Below are 18,431 nucleotides of genomic sequence, written 5' to 3' on the forward strand. Positions count from 1 at the left end.
CCCCACTGGCCTTGCCTCCCCGCCTTCCTGCAGGCTCCTGCCAAACAGCCTTGCCCATCCTGCCCACTCTGGTCTGGGATAGAGGGAAGGGGGGGGTCCTACCTCTTATTCATTCCCGTTCCTGGAAGGCCGGAGGGGGCAGGGAGCTCTTTTCTCTTCCACACGCTCGGGTGTGGAAACTGAGAGCATCAGGGTTTAACTGCGCAGCAGATCCAGGGTGACATCTGGGTGGGGAGGCGCTTGATCATCCCTTTACTGTCCTTGAAGCAGAGACAGAACCCGCACCTCCGCCCCAAGTGGCCGGCGCAGCAAGGCCCAGACCCGGCCGGCGCCCCACAGGAGAGCTTTCCAAGATGACGCGTTCCCCAGACCCACCGCGATGAGCCTCGGATCCCGTAGTTTGGAGCAAGGTCCAGAAAACCATGAAGCGAGCTGGAGAGGCAGGGCGCCGGCCCTGATGAGCTCGATCTCCTTAATCGAACTGGGCCTCAGTGTTCTTATCTGCAAAGTGGAAATTCAGGAACTCCCTCACCAGCTCCGGGTGAGGATTCAGTGCGCCGGTGTGTGCGCGGAGCTGACCCAGCGTCTCCTTCCTCCCTAGGTGGCAGGAGAGGTAAGGGAGGGAGGTGTTGGGGGCCAGCGCTGCCTGGGTGGGGGTCCACCGCTACATCCATCCCCAGAAACCGGAGCTCAGAAGAGATGCAGGGAAGCATGCGTTCTTGGGTTAGTACGGTGGCAGCCTCTGTGTCTGCAGGGGCCCGGAGGACAACATCCCTGGGTGACGCAGACCCATAGAGACAACAGGGAAGAGTGAGGTCTATGGAGAAATGGGGCGAGCAGGCCCTTCGCCGAACAAGAGACCAAACATTGCCAGGTCTTCTGAGGTTGCAAGAGAAGGCAGGTAGCAGGTATCTATGTAAGGTCGCTTGGTTTTGGGTTTTTTTTTTTTTAAGATTTTATTTATTTGTTTTACAGACAGAGATACAACAAGGGAGGGAACACAAGCAGGGGGAGTGTGGAGAGGGAGAAGCAGGCTTCCTGCTGAGCAGGGAGCCCAGCATGGGGCTTGATCCCAGGACCCTGAGATCATGACCCGAGCTGAAGGCAGACACCTAATGACTGAGCCACCCAGGTACCCCCAGATCTCTTGATTCTTAAAATTTTGGCACTTACTTCAAAATTATTTTTGAAAACCCTGCACAGGTACAACAACAAAAAAAAACACTGGTGGCCCAGGGCAGCTTCTGGGCTGACCGTGTGCCCCTCATGCGCTGAGATGTCCCTGTTCTGTCCCAGCTGTGACAGCAGAGCCTCTGTACTAATAGGATTCAGGAGGCCCCCAGCAGGGTGGGCACCCAGGGGCTGTGGCGCAGGCAGACCAGCAAAACGGTGTTGCCAGTCCCGCCTACTCTGGGTCTAGAACAGAGAGTAGATGGAGGTCATCCAGTTCTCAGCCCTAAGCCCTGACCAGGGGCAAATTGCCCTGCTCAGAAAATTCTTGGAGGCTCCAGGGAACCAGGCCAGCTAGGCCTTTATCACTGGGGACAGAGAAGGAGGAGTGAGTTCCCTGTTCCTGGAGGTATTCAAGCCCAGCTCCGTGGTGTTTGTGGGAGACGATGGAGAGAGCTCGGTGGGTCACATTAAGGTCCTGTGCACCTGTTCCATACAACAATAATTAATGTTGATGAAGTGAGCAGGAGCTTATAGATACCACTTAGAAATTCACCGGGTGTTAGACTACAGGCCTTGGGTCCTCACTGCCTTTTTACCCAGAAAGAGCTTGGAGAGGGGGGAGACATTCTCTGTCCCAGAGGCAGAGCTGGGCCCGGACGGGCGCGTCTGACCCCGGACTGGCGGAGCCTCCCGGCTTCACCAGTTTCTGCTCGGAGTCCCTGGGCCGGCGGACACGCGCCTGGTCTTGTCCCTCCCCCTCTTCCCCCGTCTCGCTTTCTTGTCTTTTTCCACAAACGTCCTGTCCCTATTGGTCACCCGGTAACTGGAGATGGGCGGAACTCAGGATGAGAATAGAAACCTCAGAGGGAAGGTTTCTGCTCTGGGTGTGAGTGCAGAGGACAGTGGGGGGGGGGCGGGGGGCGCATCAGAGAGCGGCGCTCCCCCCCCCAACCTGCGTGCCTGGCCCTCCTTCTAGACTCTTCCCCGGGCCTTTCTGCGGGGAGTGTGTGAATTCCTGCAGATGCTGGGACCCCGCTCGAGGCAGAGCAGTTTCACTCCTAGGTGTGACTGAGAAAGCAGGAAAGACGGGGGGTTCTGAACCTGCTACAACGTGGGGGAACCGCGGGGACCCGAGGCTGAGTGAGGCAAGCCGGACGCGAGCAGGACAGCTGCCGTCTCCCTCTGCTCAGACGTGGTGCCTGGAGAGGTCAGGATCAGAGCAACAGAACAGAACATAAGGGCTTGGGGAAGGCGGGGCGCAGAGTTACCGTGGAGCAGGGGCAGAGTTTCGGTGTGGGATGATGGGAATATTCTGGAAGCGGACAGCAGGGGCACTGGCCCAGTAACGCGAATGTCCTGACTGCCCCTGAACCACCTAAAAGTGGGAGAATGGTAAATTGTATGTTATGTGTATTTTGCCTCGATTAAAAGAAAAAGAAAGAAAATTGTTGATCTCGGGGTCAGGAGTTCAAGCGCCGATGTTGGGTGTAGAGATGACTTAAAAACATAATTACATAGAAACCTGGGCGGGGGGGAGTAGAAGAAGGAACAGGTGGTGTGGACGGCTTCCATGTCAGACGGCCTGGGGCAGACGCCGCCCGAGCTGTGTCCCGGGGCGGGGGACACCAGCTGTCCGGGTCTTCTTTCCCACCTTGCTAAAATGGAGACAGCGACCATGGGGTGTAAGTGAGGGGAACCAGGAAGAGGGTTTGGGGCTGTGGCTGGGCCCCGGGGAGCATCTGGAAGCACCGAGGCCGGCATCGTGCCCGGGAAACGCCAGGTGGTGGGGGGCATCCCGGAGGCCCTCCCCCGCCGGGCTGTGTGCTTTTCGGAGGGTCATGCAGGCTTTGGGAGCCAGGAGCCCTGAAGGACTGGCTGGGTATCGTGTGCGGTGTGGGTGGTCAGCCTGCCAGTCGGGCCCCAGGTTCTAGGCCGTTCTCAAAGGGGGCCTGTGATCCCGAGTATTTGGAGAGTCATCCTCGGGTGCTGGTTTTTTTTTTTTAAACTGACACTGGGGACGGGGATTTCGTTAGGGGTCCGTCATGTCCCCTTAGCTGGATCTGCTGAGCTTCCTGAGCCGTCCTCCCCACCAAAGAGCAGATGTGCACAATTAGGACAGAGTTGTCTGTCTGCTGAGAACTGGGGGGAACAGGGGTTCTTGGGGGAACTGCATGGGGGGTCCCTTGCCCAGGGCAGCTCCCCTGTTCCCCGCCCAGATTTGGCGCCCTCCATGAGTACAGGGGGCAGGAAGGGCTCCTGGTTCGAACGAGTCACCCAAGATGTGGGGTGGGTTGGGAGTGGACCCCCGACAGTGCCAGGAGAACCGTGCCCCCCTTTCTCTTGCTGAAGGAGAAGGATTTCCTGAGAGTTTTCTCACTATCGTATTCAGTCATTCCACAGATATTTTTAATGCACACTTTTATTGGTGTCCTAAGGCCACCAGAACCAAGTACCACAAACCAGGTGGGCTTAAAAAAACCAAAACATATTGCCTTGCAGCTCTGGAGGCGTGAACTCTGAAATCAAGGGGTGGGCAGGGCCACCCATGCTCTGAAAGGTGTAGAGGAGAACCAGTCCGTGCCTCCCTGCCAGCTTCGGAGGCAGCCGGCGACCGCTGGCCCAGCTGGCTGTCGCTGCGTCCCTCTGTCCCAGCCTCTGTCTCCTCCCGGCTGCCTGTCCCAGCCTGCCGTGCTCACTGGAGCTCTTCTTGGAAGGACAACAGCCCCGTTGGATTAGGGTCACCCTACTGGGTATCACCTTACCTTATGTCTTAGTCATATCTGCAAAGACCCGGCTTGCGTATAACTTCATGCAGCAGGAGTTAGAAGGGCGAGTGGGAGCAGGTGGGAGAGAGACATTGCCGGCAAGAGGACAGCAGGTGCAAAGGCCCTGCTTTCGCACGCATGGTGCCTTCTAAGAACTTCGTGTGACGTGGCTAGATTGTGTGAGTGCCCTAGGACAAGAGCAGAGGGGACGTGGCTGGATCCTGCCGGCCCCGCAGCCGTGGGAGGGAGTTGGTTTTATTCTAAGTTCCTGGAGAGCTCTTGCAGGATGCTAGGAAGTGACGTCATCTGATTTCTGATGCTTCGACATTTGAGTTGGGAAAGGACCAAGGAGTGGCAGGGAAACTAAGCAGGTTCTTCCAAGGCTGACACTGGCCGGTACAGGGTCCAGCAGTGGAGGAGGGATCTGGGGGCCGTCTAGGGATGGGGGGGCCTTTGGCAGTGGCTAATCGTGCGCCTGGTGGGGACAGGGAGCAGGAAGCTTCCAGGGAATTCCCAGGATTCTGGTGTGAGACCCTGGATAGATGGAGATTTTACCTGGTCACATGTGGACAGCTGGGAGGGACATTTCCAGAGGAGGTTGATTTTACATTTTTACATTTTACTTTTTATTTTATTGTACAGTAAAAGTCATACCTTGGGGGCACAGTTCTATGAATTTTAACACCTGCACAGATTCAGGTGACTGCCACGACCCTGTGGTGGCAGGACACGTCCATGTGCCATGAAACTGCCTCTGGTTCCCTGTTGTAGCTGCCCCACCCCCAATAAACACAGATGTGCTCTCTGTTCGGACAGTTGTCTTCCTGAAAATGTCCTATAGGTGCGGTCATGCGGGGCGTGGGTGGCCTCTTTCTCTCAGCACAGTGCCTTTGAGGAACTGGCTGTTTTGTTGCTGGGTGATGTCCCACTGTGTGCTGGGTGGTGTCCCACTGTGTGCCGTCCGTACCTCTATTCCTGTGCTCATTCAGCCGTTGTGGGGTATTTCAACGGCTTCCAGTTTGCGACGATCCTGAGTAAAGCTGCTGTGAACATTCATGCAAAGGTCTCTGGGTGAACCTAGTCTTCACTTCCCTTGAGTAAATGCCCAGGCGTGGGATCACGGTGCCTGTGATGAGTGTATGTTAGACTTTATAAGACACCGCTGCCCGGTTTCCTAGAGGGCTGCACACGGGGAAGGGGGACCTGTGGCTCTGGGCCGCCCTGGAGGCCTCCCTCTGGAGTGCAGCCCAGACCGAGCCCTGGGACCTCTGGGGCTTCGAGAGATTCCGACTCCATGGGAGCCTTCGAGAACCCATGGGGAGACGGGAAGAGCGTCCGGCTGGGATGGAGCCCAGGGAGGCTGGACAGGGCAGGCCGGACGCGGAGCACGGGCAGCCGGGAGCGGAGAGTGGCCAGAGGGACAGAGCCCAGAGCCAAGCAGGAGCGCGTGCCGGTGCCGCCGGGGGTTCCCGAGGGAGGGTTCCCGAGGGAGGAGGGCGACGCGGGGGTGTGGATTCAGCAACAGGGACATCAACGGTGACGTCCCCAAGAGCGGATGGGGTGGAGTCGGGGGACAGAAGCTGTCTTGGGGTGGGCTCCAGGGTGCGTGCCACGAAGTGAAAGAAAGAAGGTGAAGGAGGGAAAGCCGGTGCCGGGAAGACCTTGAAGCCTGCGAATGGGGGCGGCGCCCCAGTGTGGGAAGAGCCAAGGGACCTACGAGGTGCAGGGGGCTGCCACGTGGGGGGGGGGGACGGAGGGGGGCCTTGCAGCCCATGTAAGGGGGAAAGGCCCACGTACGCCACCGACAGATGCAATATTTGGGTTAGAAACCTGACTTCTAATATTTCTGGCAACCAAGGATGGCCATGCCCGCGCCCCAGACCCACCCCGCACCCGCCCAGAGGCTCCAAGAGGTCCCTCTGTGGTGACCAGGCTCCCGGAGCCCAAGGGAAGCCTCCGTTTGCATCTGACTCTTTCCTCTGCGAGGTTCTGGCCCAAGGCAAGTCTCCCCCGCTTGGATCCCCCTGTTGGGAGGCTCCTCCAGCGCCTGCCGGTTAGCTCAGGGCCCCACACCGCGGCTGAGCAAGAAGTAGGCGCCCTTGTTACACAGAGTAACTTGAAAACAAGGAGTCTTGTTTTCACTCACTTGAACGCAAAACTCACTCCAGGTGTGCGGCCCTCACTGGAAGTTGGCAGGGGATCCTCTGGGTCTCATCTGCCCTCCCGTGCGGTCCCCACAGCCTGGCGGCACCCCGCGGACGAACCCCGGGCCCCAGCAGGCTGTGAGCCCAGCCCCCAGTTTTGTGACCCGTGAGACTTGGAGGCGTGGGCATGGAGCCGGCGGGCGGGCCGTGGAGGGGCAGTGCGAGTCGGGGCGGGGGGAAGGGGGGTCCGTCTGAGTCTGTTCTCAGGCCTCGGCCTCCGCAGCGGAGTGAGCAGGGGTCAATGTCGCCCGGCATCAAGCATGGGCTCGAGTCACAGCTGCTCCCTGCCCTGCACCGTGCCACGCCCCCCCACACGGGGGTGTGTCCTGCCCCACCCCACCCCCACAGGCAGAAGCCCGCTTGCCCAAGCACCCCTCGTCGCTGAACTCCTCAACCCCTGAAGCATGGCACACCTGCTGCTCACAGACTCCCAGGCTCTGGGCCGTAGGACGCCCTGAGGCCTCAGTGGGAACCTTGGGTCCCCGAGGGGCCTTGGCTCGGCTGTCTGGGACTTGGGGAGTCTTGGGCTTCCCCCCATTCAGAGTTGCCCATTCTGAGCTTGGGATCCTGGAGGCCTCTTTCCCCTCTGCGGGGCCATGCCCTCCCTCTAGATGCCTACCCAGCCCTACACACCCCTACACACCCCACTCCCGGCCTGAGCAGGTTCCTTACATGAACTCCTGTCACCCCTCTGCCCCCCAGAGAGCGACACCACCAGCGCCAGGATTTCATCTGGGAAGATGTCTGGCTTCTCTGCGTAGTGTTGCCCCTTCCGTGCAGAGGGTTTTTTTCCCAAACACAAGTACAGCTGGGTCCCTTCCCCTTTATGGCTTCCCGCAGCCCCTGTCAAGTCCGGCCCCTGCGGCTCTGCTCCCACGGCCCACGGCCCACAGGCTCTGCCCCCCTCCTCTGGCAGCCTGGGCTCTGGGTCCACACAGAGCTGGGGCCCTGATGTTGGGTCCCTCTGACTCACACTGTTCCTTCTGCCTGGAGCACGACCAGGCCATCTCCGCCTGCCCCTCTGGCCGGTTTCTCCTCGCTGGGGCTTGGCTCAGGCGGCCCCCTCTCTCGGGCTCCCAAAGGCTGGAGACCTGGGCAGCCACCCCTCCATGTCCCGCTTGGGCCTTCATGGAGTGTGGCAGTCCCACTGCTTGGCCGCAGTTTCGGAGGCCCTGCATGGACACATCTGAACCCCCGCCCCCACCCCGCCCCAGGCACGGAGCTGCGTGGGGTCTGGCTCGTTCCCGCCCCCCCCCCCAACCCCGTGAGGCTGGGGCCGGGAGCCGGCTGGGCATGTTGTGCGTTTCTTGAATTCTGTCACTCATTCATTCGTGAGCAAACGCGCTCTCCAGCAGCAGCTCCTTGCCCAGCAGAAGGGAGCGGCCTGTTAGCAGCTCCGGGGCAGGGAGGCAACGCGGACACCCACCCTATAGCTGCTCCCTGCCATCCTACGCACCCAGCAGCCCCGATCACCCGACCACCCGGGCCTGGCCCTCCCTTCACGGGGGGAGGACACAGATCTGGCTTTAGTAAACGGCCTGGCCAGGCTGGGGGGCGAGGTGGCCTTTCCAGGCCCTCCCTGGCCATACCCGCTGTGTCGTCCACAAGCCACACACTCGGGCCCACCAGTTCCCTTCCACAAGCCTCTCCCGGTGGCAGGGAGGCTGCCTCTGGCTCTGTAATGGGTAATAGGATTTATCAATAGTCTGGAGGAGGTGATGTACGTTAAAGCACTTAATATAAAAGGACTTCGCACAGAAGCCCAAATTTGATTTGGCCAATGAACTCAATTGCCGGCCTGACTGCGTTCCAGGAGGAGCCGCCGGCGGTCGTCCACAGGAAGCCGGAGCCCGCCCTGCCGCTCTGCCCTGAGGCTCCTGCCTCCTGTGGCCCCCGCGGCCCCCCCCCCAACCCTCCTCCCTCCCTTCCAGACCCAGCCCCGCCCCCTGCCGCTAATTCACTGCCAGCATTTTACTGGGTTCCCCTCCTCAGTGTCCCTAGTGTGCCTCTCTGGTCCCTCGTCACCTCTTGATCCAGCAGGAGCTGTAAGCTTTCCTCCCACCATTGCTTGCTTCTGGAACGGCCGCCCATCCCTCCACGCCGGTGCGCCCCAGCCAAGCACAGTCTCTCCCTCCATCTTCCCCCCCAAAAAGGTCTATGGCCCCCAGGCCATGGTGTCCCCTTTGTGGGATGTAAGGACACTTCAAAGGATGACCTTTGGCCAGCAGCACCCTGAGACCCAGCCGTTTCCATGGCACCTGCTGGCTGGGAAGGGGTACCCCTGCCCCCGACTCTTCCAGGGAGCCCCAGCCCCCTCCCAAGGCCACATCCTCCCTCCTTGGCATGCAGAGCCCAGCCCTGAAGCCGTGAGCCCCTGAGTGCCCCTGGGGCTGTCACCTTCTCCCTGGTCCTGCACAGCGTGTGTCCAGCTTCTTGTGCCAACACGTCCGTCCACGTCCAACACGTGTCAGCACAGGCTTGGGGCGAGCTTCCCTCTAAACCCTGCAGCCCACTGACATGTCTCCCAGAAAACAGAACCGTCTTTACCCGAAGGCACAGGCTCTATCTGGCAGAGAAATGGGCAGACACCACGACTGCTTCAAAATAGTCGCTTGTCCCCAACAGCTCCAGGCTTCGGGTGTCGGGAACACGCAAGTCCTCTCTGTTCGCCTTGCGTGTAATAACAGTCGGAGCAGCAGCCAACTGGGGGGGACGCCGGGCAGAGAGGACACAGCACCGAGAACCACCAGGGCCCTGGGCTCTCCCTGAGCCCCCCACTGTGTGCCCCATGGCCAAGGGGTCCCTGTGAATGTCCCGAAATCCTGGCGGGTTTGACCTTGGAGGGGAGCCAGCCCCAGGCCCCTCCTCCCTGCTGGGCTCCAGCACCCGCCTCTCTCTCTCTCTCTCTCTCTCTCTCATCGCCCCCACCCCCACCCCAGGAGCGATGACATCACTCTTTCCGGCTGCCAGGCGTTGACCTACATTCCTCCCGCCCTCCTGTCTGGGAGGCGCTCCAAACACCCGCTCCTCTCACCCCGAGGAGGGAAGGGCCCGCTCACGATTTTTCGTGGAGCACTGGTGCCCGGCCCGCGGCCAGATGGCGCTCCTGCCGGCAGCTCCGGGGCACCGCCCGCCCTCCCCCCGGGGCAGGGCACTGCTCTGGTCTGGCTGGGGCCGCTGGCCCTGGGGTCCCCAGGCTCATGCGGCTGCGGAGGCCCCGGTCAGGCCCTGCAGGTGGACAGGAGGCAGTGATGGCAGCGTGCCGGTTGCCTCTTGGCGGGAGGAGCAGAGCGCGGTCCCCCAAGAACTGGGTCGTCTGGGAAGGCCTTGCCATGGAGGTGAGGCCTGGCCCTGCCGCAGACAGTTGCCGGTCCCGGGGGCTCGGGGCTCGTTAGGGACTCATTGATTGGAGAAGGGGGCGGAGGCCTCGGTCTGGAGGTGAGCAGGAGAGCCAGCTTCCAGTGGGAGAGCGGGTACAGCCCATGCCAGGCCTTAAGAGGAGTCAGGGGTCGGGCTGGAAACCCATGATGCAGACCCGTACAGGAGCAGCGTGGCAGGCGAGGTGCCAGAGAAAGTGCTCCGTTAAATGTGAATTTCACAATAATAAAGAAATTTTAAGTATAAGTTTGTCCCAAATATGCCGTGGGATATACTTATACTAAAAACCTATTCATTATTTACCTGCAATTCTAATTTAATCAGGCAACGTATATTTTTATTTGCCACCTCTGTCTCCTCAGGAAAGGGTGGCTCCAAGATGACAGTGTGTATGTCCCCCCTTGGGGACCCCCAGGGCGTGGAGAATAGGCCAGCTGACCTGGGAGCGCTGGCCACGGACAGGCTCTGGGGTAGAAAGGACAGAGGAGGGAGGCTGTGTCAGGCTGGGCACCGGGGGGCTGCCACGTAAGGGCAAGGCCCATCTTTATTGCTAGGAACCCTCCGCTCCCAGCTCTGTGACCTCTCAGCCGCTAGCGATGTGCGCGGGGCTTGCTCTGTGTGGGACCCCGTGCTGTGCTCCCCACGTAACGCTGCCCCTCGTGCCCAGCGGCCCTGTCAGAGGGGAGACTGACACCCGGAGTCTGGTCACCTGCCACCAGATGTAACACTGCCTGGGTCTTACCAGAGCAGCCGCTGGCCCGATGCTGGGATAACCTCACTCATTCATTCCACAGACACGGAGAGCCCATGGGGGCCCCGCAGTGTGTCGGGCACTTGCGAGCAATGAAATAGCAGAATTGAAACTCTCAGATGTAATTCAACCCTTCCAAGCTGCAAAGGAAAGGTCTGAGTCCCTGAGAAGTGACTTGCTCAAGGTCACCCTGCAAATTAGGAGCCCGGCTGTGCGTCTGGATGCTGACTCAGCACCTCTCCTGCCCTGTCCTCTCTTTCTCCGTCTCTCATGGAGCTGCTCTGGCTGGGTCCGTAGACTTAAAGCCTGGGACCCTGAGATCCGGCCGGGGGTGGGAGGGGTAGCAGACCCGGGCGGGCTGGAAGTGTCCGCCAGCCGGTGGCAGGTCCCTGGGGGCTGGCCGGCCTCACGCGGTCCCTCGGTTCATTATTAAATAATGCTTCCTGACGGATGAGCTGGAAAGTGCTGTGTCGTGGGGTCAGGTGGCTCAGGGGATGGTTTTCTGGTGAGACTGATGGTTCTCAAAGGTCAAATTCAGAAAACAATTCCTTGGGAAAGTTGATCCCACGGATGCAGGAGAAACACTCAGGCCGGAGGGAGAGCAGCACCCCCAGGCCTGGACACAGGCGGGGGCCAGTGCTCGGACAGAAGGTGGGAAAGGGGCTTCTTCTGAGGCTGTGCTAGGACCAGGCCTCAGAATTGTGAAGGTTGTGGGTGGGGGCACAGCCTTGTGCCCCCTCTCCTGGCCTCGTGCGATCAGCACGTCCAGCGGCAAGAGGTGGGAAAGGGGCCGTGAGGTCCACCGCAGGCACCCGGGAGCCCTGAGTTCAAATCCCGCCTGTCCACACCCAGATGCCCGGAGTGAGTTACTGACAGGGACCCACTGGCGTCCAGCCCCTCCCCTGTGACGTGGGGGTATCGTGCTTTCTGGGTTTTCACAAGGATTCGGTTAACGATGCACATTTGCACAGTGCCTGTCCACGTAGGCGTGCCCAATAAATTATTGATATGTGCTTGCTTATTTTTTTATTTATGTCATCTCCCGCGGCCTTCTGGAATGGCGAAGAGAAACCCCAGAAGGTCAGCAAGCAGCTTGAGGGAGGGTGGGAAGGGGCGTGCCTGTGTCTGGGCGACTGCGGGTGCGTTGCCTTCCTCTGGGCCCATGTCTGTCCCACAGGCAGTCCTGGACACTCTCCAAGCCACTGTCCCCTGCCTGCTTGCGGCCCTTCTTAAAGGGGACTCAGCAGCTGTGTGGCCTTGGGCAACTCCCTCCCTTTCTCTGTGCCTCCTTCCCTTAGCTGTAAGATAGAGATGACAGCAGTATTACCGTTCATAAGGCTCTTGCAAAGAGTTGATGTCTTCATTCCTGGAAGCATCTCAGGATCCCTGTCTCTAGGAGCTCTTAAGTTTAAGGAGTGAGGAAACCAACCGGTCATAGACCACATCTCCATTGCGTCTTACGACAACCCTGGGGGGCAGATGCCACTGCCACCCTGTTTTACAGATTAAAAACTGAGCCATGGGATGTTCCGCAGCCTTCCTAAGGTCGCATGGACATGCCAGGCTAGTGTGACCCGGGGCCGGGGCTCCCATTGTGCAATCACCAGGAAAGGCTGGAGGAAGCGGCGCAGACCCTGCCTGGTCCCCGCGGTGTGCGGTTAGTGACGTGATGTGGCAGGTGCGTCACTCCTGTCCATTCATTCATTCCCTCACTCACGGGTGACCGGCACCACCAGTCCTCAGTAGGCAGGTGACCACCCTGGGACTCCCGGGCTCCGTGGTGCCCCCACCCCCACTGGCCACCAGGGAGTTCAGGCACTGAGTGTGGCTCTGGCTTCGGGCTGCCTTGATTCGAGTTCTGGCTTCTGCCCCTTCCCGGCGGGGGGACCTCGGGCCATTCACATCCCCATCCCGGGCCTCAGTTTCCCAATCTGCTCAGTGGATATGATCATGGTGTGTTGTTCACGGGATTGCTGGGAAAGGGCGCACGGCCTTTCCCGTGGGGCTCTCAGAGCTGAGCCACGTGTCCGCCTCCTCCGCCGGCGGCCCTCTTTAAGACACAGCGTGATACGTTTGATACGATAGTAAAACACGCCTCTGAAGATTTCTAGGAGAGAGAGGATAATAAAACCCTGTTTCCCGGGCTTCGGTCACATAAGTGACCCCTTCACAATTCTCCCCAGTTATTACCCATCCAACCATTCATTCATTCATTCGCAGCCCCCTGAGATATAATTTACCACGCAAGGCACCCATTTAACGTGTACAATTCAGTGACTTCAGTCCGCTCACAGACGCACCCAGCCGCCCAGGCAGGCTTTCAAACACTTCCATCACCTTACAAAGAACCGAACCCCTCCCCTTCTCCCTCCCCAGCCCCCTGGCCATCGCTAATCTACTTTCAGTCTCTGTGGATTTGCCTAATCTGGACATTTCCTATAAATGGAATCAAACAGCCGTTGCCCTTTTGTGTCTGGCTTATTTTTTGCTAAGCCTCGTGCTTTCCAGTTTCACCCCTGCCGGAGCAGGTTAGGAGCAGGTTATCCCAGTCCCGTTCCCCTTTATGGCCCCGTCATATTCCCTTGCATGTGTTTTGCTTTTCTGTGGACGAGCCCTCGGGTTGTTTCTGCTTTTCGGCTACTGTGAAGGCGGCTGCTAGGAGCTAGGAGCGACCCCGCACACCTTCCTCCCTCGGGCGGGCGTGCCCTCCTGTCTGCGGGGTGTACACCTGTGGGCGGGATCGCTGGGTGGCGCCTTGTCCTTGCCAACACTTGTCACTGTCTGTGCTTTTGATGATCAACATAAGATACGCCTCGGAGGGCAACGTGTGCGGGATTTTGATTTGCTTTTGGCTGACATCTTGTCACGGTCTTGTTGGCCCTGCTTGTGTCTTGGGGAAAGGGCTTGGGTGAAAGCGGATCCTTTCTCCACTTTAAAAACCGGGTCATGTTTTGATTACGGAGGTGCAGAAGCTCATCCAGTAGCGTAGACACAAGCCGCAGCAGTTTTCTCCCGTTCTGTGAAGTGTCTTTTCACTTTCTTGATGACGGCCTCTGACACGCGCCAAGTTTTTCATTTATATAAAATCCAATGTATACATCTTTTTCTGCTGTTGTCTATGCTTTGGGTGTCTTGGCAAAGAAACCGCCGCTCTACCCAGAGTCAGAGATTTGCCCGTATGTTTCTGTTTTTCTTGTTTTAGCTCTTACGTATATGTCTTCGACCCGTTTTGAGTTACTTTCTGTTTGTGGTGTGACCTCACCCTCGTGCATGTGGACATCCCGGATTATTAATTTCCTTGCTTCAGAGTTGCTTTAAGTGAATATGCCTTATTGCCTCACCTGGGCGATGATACGTTTAAGATCCCAGGTCTGATGCGTTCGTCACTTAAAAAAAAAAATACTGTGTTCAAAATAAATACAAACCCCGAAACTGCCTTATGGTTCACGCGTGCCTCTCCCACGGTCACGTCGTGTGCTCCATGGGGGGAGACCGCACCGACGCTGATGCTTACTGGGGTGAGGAACAGTGTAACAGGGGCCCACAGAGCTGGGACCGTGAGAAGTCCCCTGCACAAGTGACATCTGGTCTCAAACCTGGCGCTTCCCCCAGTGGTGAGCTTTAGAAGACCGGGGCAGGGCTCGGCAGCTGCTCCAGGTGGAGGGAACAGCGTCTGCGGAGGTCCAGAGGAAAGCAAGCTCAGAACCCAGGCTGGATGGAGATGGCGAGGGAGAGACAGAGACCCGGAGAGACAGGGAGAGATTCGGAAAGGCCAAGCCCTGAACAAGGGTGCGCACCTGTATAAACACAGAGACAGCGTCTCCCAGTCCTTCCTGCAAAGTCAGGAAGTCTAAGAAGCAGCTCCATTGATGGGGTTCCGTGTCTGTGCCAGCCCTGGTGAGGCTTTCCCCCACTATGTGGGCTTCTCCTGGCAGCCATGCCCAACGGGGAACTTCTCTCCTTGGGGGAGGAGGCACCGAGCTCATTCCAGGCTCAGCCAGCAAGGGTGGAGAAGCCAAGACACCCTCTGGGAGCGGAGGCCTGTGGGAGCGGAGGCCTGTGGGAGCGGAGGCCTGTGGGAGGGCCTGGCCAGTATGGAACTGGGGCAGAGCCCGGGTCAGGATTTGGGTCTTGAGGAACTAGCTGCGTGGCCTCGGCTTCTCCCCAGCCTGGGCCCCACGGGCCTGTCCAACTCTGACACCCTGGACTCCCCGCCACGATCACTACAATCTGCTTCTCTGATTCAGCCAGTCTTTATGCATTTTTAACAAGCCAAGGTCAGTGTTATCACCCAAAGTTGAGATGGCAATCTTTTCTTTATGTAGCTGATCTCTAAAAATATCCCATCTTTGGGCCAGAGGCATGGAGTATGTTCCTGGTTCCACACAGCTGGGGGGTTCCTCTCCAGCTAGCTCAGTGGGATGTTAAATAGGAATTCAGAAGGGGAAAAAAAAAAATCTGAGGTCAAATTCGTTTTGCAAACAAACTTCTGTTAGACAAAGTCAGACAGGTTTCTTTCCTGCAGGACTTGTCAGAGCCTGTGATCTGCTAATGGGCACTGTGGGTGTGGGGGTCAGGGAGGGGGGCGTGAGGGCATTAAGGAAGCATCGTGTGTGCTGACCAGTAAGGTTAAGCACAGGACCTCTCTTTGCCAAGGACTAGCTCTGGAGTCCGGTTGCCCAGGAAAGAAGCGTCACCAGCGCCAACAGGTGCCAGCCCATCCCCCAGTGCCTTTCCAAGAGCCGGGCACACGGTAGGCCCCCTGTGCTTTTGCGGCCGCAGATTGGAACTCTGAAAGAGTGAACAGGCTTCTCCATGCCCCATGGAGCCCAGGTCTGAGCTGCAGTAAGTTCTCGAGAGGGTCAGGCCTGACCGCCTGGTAGAAAATAACATTTGCCATCTGCTTCTAAACCTAAGACCTGCTCATGATAGAGCCTGTAGGAAATGCGCAACGACCAAGAAAAAAAGAAAAGCCACGAATCAGCCCATCTCCTCCCAACCTAGGACAACCACGCTGAAGCCCAGTTACGTTTTTTTCCTGGTGATTTGGGGGTGGATATATGTATTTTAAATGTAACAGGAAGAGATACATGTTAGCGTGCCTGGGCTCACCATGGCTGGATACTGCAGACTGGCCTGACTGGGGGCCTCCATGACTCCATCCGAGCCCAGGCCTGGGCTCTCCGCCTCCAGTCGATGCCCAGCTTTCTCCCTGACCTCCCCAGCCGGGCTCTGGCTCCCCAGGTAAATGACAGAAACAGTGGGTCAGGGCAGACCACCTCCAACCTCCCAGTGGCCTCTGTGTCCTGGCCTGGCCCCCTCCCACCGCTGGGCTCCCCTCAGACCTCAGGGGTGGAACTCTTCTCAGCCCTAGTAGGGGCTCTCCTCCTGTTCTTGCCTCTTTCCAGGAGGTTCTCTCCTCCTTGTCTGGCAAACTCTTGATCCTGCTTCAGGCCTTAATTTTAAACTTTTCTTCCTGGAAGCCTATGCTGTTCCCCCAAGACTAAGTTAGGACCCGCCCTTACACCCTCTCCTCTGTATGGTGCTTAGGCACCTGTAACGAGTGCCATGAACTAAAGATTGGCACAATGACTATTGTCAAACTAACAGACGTCATGTTGGGGAGAGGGTCCCCGATACCCGGTCTCCGTGAACATCCGTGAACACGGCCCTCCATCATTACTGCGGCGCTAGTGGGATCATTCGCTACAGGCGATGAGCAGTGCTGTGTTACTGGGAGCCAGAGCCCACAGGCGCATCGGGGTCCCTCTCAGGGTTGTCAGCTCTGTGGGTTTGGGCCAATGCACAGAGTCCTGCTGCCACCATGACCTTGTCCCACAGAATGGCTTCACTGCCCTAGAATGCCCCCTGTGCTTCACGGATTAACCCAATCGCTGGTTTCATCATTCCCCTACTAGACAGACTGTATACTCTGTGGGAGCGGGGACCCCCCCACCCCCACTTTGTTGGTCATTCCACGATCTGCTCCCCAGCTCAGAGCCTGGCACGTAGTTGGTATCCGATCTCTATAGTTTTTGCACATTTTAACAAAAACAGGATTCTACTAAAGGACGTTATTCTGCAAGTTGCTTTTTACAAACATGGACAATACACCTTGGAAATCTTCCCGTATCAGAACCGAGAGCCCTCTGGCTTTCTTTTTATTCCGGAGGATTTCCACCACGGATGCCAGCCGAGGACCGCCATATACCTGTCCCCCCGAGCCGGGGAGCTACCAACCCGTGTTCTGTCGGGTCTCATCCCCATCTCGGGCCACCTTCTTCCTTTCCGTGTCACTCTGAAGCAAATCCCAGAGCCCGGTTCACTTCCTCTGTAAGTACTCCAGTGTAGATCTTGAAAGGAGAAGGACTTTAAAAAATGTGACCAGTTGGGGCACCTGGGTGGCTCAGTGGGTTAAGCCGCTGCCTTCGGCTCAGGTCGTGATCTCAGGGTCCTGGGATCGAGTCCCGCATCGGGCTCTCTGCTCAGCGGGGAGCCTGCTTCCTTCTCTCTCTCTCTCTCTCTGCCTGCCTCTCAGTGTACTTGTGATTTCTCTCTGTCAAATAAATAAATAAAATCTTTAAAAAAAAAAAAAATGTGACCAGACCACCATCCCCGCATCTAACCAGCGTTAACTTAAGGTCATCAAATACAGTCATTCTCCGTATTTCTGATTGTTTCATGAACGTTTTATTTGAGTTTGGAGGCTGTTTGAATCAGGATCCGGATGCCCGACGCCTGCGAGGCTTCTCTTGGTGTGGCCCCCCCATCAGTCTTTGCCCCCACCCTTCATCCGGTAGAAATGCTGGCTGGTCACTCCCGGAGACCCCTCTGTCCGGGCCGACTGCATCCCGCTGCTGTCGTGTGTGTGTCTCTGGCCTCCGTATTCCCTGGGATTTTGTAGACAGATGCGGAGGCCCCATCAGATTCCAGTTCAGCGGGCTTGGGTGAGACCACGTCAGGGTGCCGTGTGTCCTTCCGTCCGTCGGCCGTCGGGTGCCGTGTGCCTTCTGTCGGTCGGCCGTCTCTGCGAGGTGGCGGCGGCTGTGGCTCCCAGCCTGGAGCCGTTGGCCGGGGCAGGGCTGCTGCACAGCGACCTCCCACTCCCGCCTGCTTCGGTTACTAGCGGGGACGCTTCTATAAAAAGAAACACCCCCCATCCACAGTTCGTTACGCGGGGGTACAGTTTACACAGGACACACAGGACACGCTGGATTCTCTCCCTTTATTTACTGGATTTCAGAATAATGAGTTGCCTATAAATATTTGAATGAAGGAATGAATAATACATGTGTGGACAAACCCACGGGGTTTGGGAGTAGGTAGGGGGTTCTCTCCATCTGCCCTCAGGGGTGTGGGTGTGGGCCGAGGCTGAGAGCTGAGGGGCGGCGGGGGGCTGGGACCGGGTCTGCGAGGGGAGAGCTGGTGAGCGGCTTTTGCTGCCTGTCATCCTGCCTCGGTGGAGAGCAAAGGTGATTAGGACACAGCGTCTGGGTCAAGGTCACCCCGCCACCCGCCCTGGGACAGTGGAGAGCGCCGCAGGCACCCACCCACCGTGGGGTGGACCCGTGGCGGGGGGCTCCGGGCGCAGCTTTAGCCTGGGAAAGGGTGGATCAGGTGCTTTCTGAAGAGCGGGGCGATCGGGGAGTTTTTGTCCCAAAGGAGAGTCCCAGCAGGTTGGACGGGAGGCCCCCACGTCACCCTCCCGTGCCTACCTGTCCAGGATTCACGGACCTCTCTGGCCCTCTGGGTCCCCCCTAGGTGCAAGTGCAACCTTCACGCCAACCTGTGCTCCGTGCGGGAGGGCAGCCTGCAGTGCGAGTGTGAACACAACACCACCGGCCCCGACTGCGGCAAGTGCAAGAGGAACTTCCGCACCCGGTCCTGGCGCGCCGGCTCCTACCTGCCGCTGCCCCACGGCTCTCCCAACGCGTGTACGTACCCCCTGCCCGACCCCGGCCCAGGGGTGGGGGGCTGTGGTCTCCCCCGCTCTCCACCCCAGGGGCTGTGGGTCACACACACACACGCATGTGCGGATACCTGCGAGCGTACGAGCACGCACCTGTGCAGACGGGCGTGCCAACGTGTGCCAACGTGTGCACAGATACAAGCGTGCACACTCACCCTGCCCCCCGCCCCCCCGTTACGAGGTGCCCCTGT

General features: G+C 58.5%; 1 protein-coding gene across 3 annotated transcripts in view; it reads left to right on the top strand.

Annotated features, from left to right (window-relative positions):
• The window catches only part of NTNG2 (netrin G2), a 65,797-nt gene that overhangs the window by 33,955 nt on the left and 13,411 nt on the right, over positions 1-18,431 (top strand). For all 3 annotated transcript variants that reach the window (XM_045082636.1, XM_045082637.1, XM_045082638.1), the window contains one exon: positions 18,033-18,205. In XM_045082636.1, coding sequence (XP_044938571.1) covers positions 18,033-18,205 — 173 coding nt within the window. The remainder of the gene's footprint in view (positions 1-18,032; positions 18,206-18,431) is intronic.

This window comes from Mustela putorius, unplaced genomic scaffold (assembly GCF_011764305.1).
Source record: "Mustela putorius furo isolate JIRA1106 unplaced genomic scaffold, ASM1176430v1.1 tig00000596_pilon_pilon_pilon, whole genome shotgun sequence".
Taxonomy (NCBI): Eukaryota; Metazoa; Chordata; class Mammalia; order Carnivora; family Mustelidae; genus Mustela; species Mustela putorius.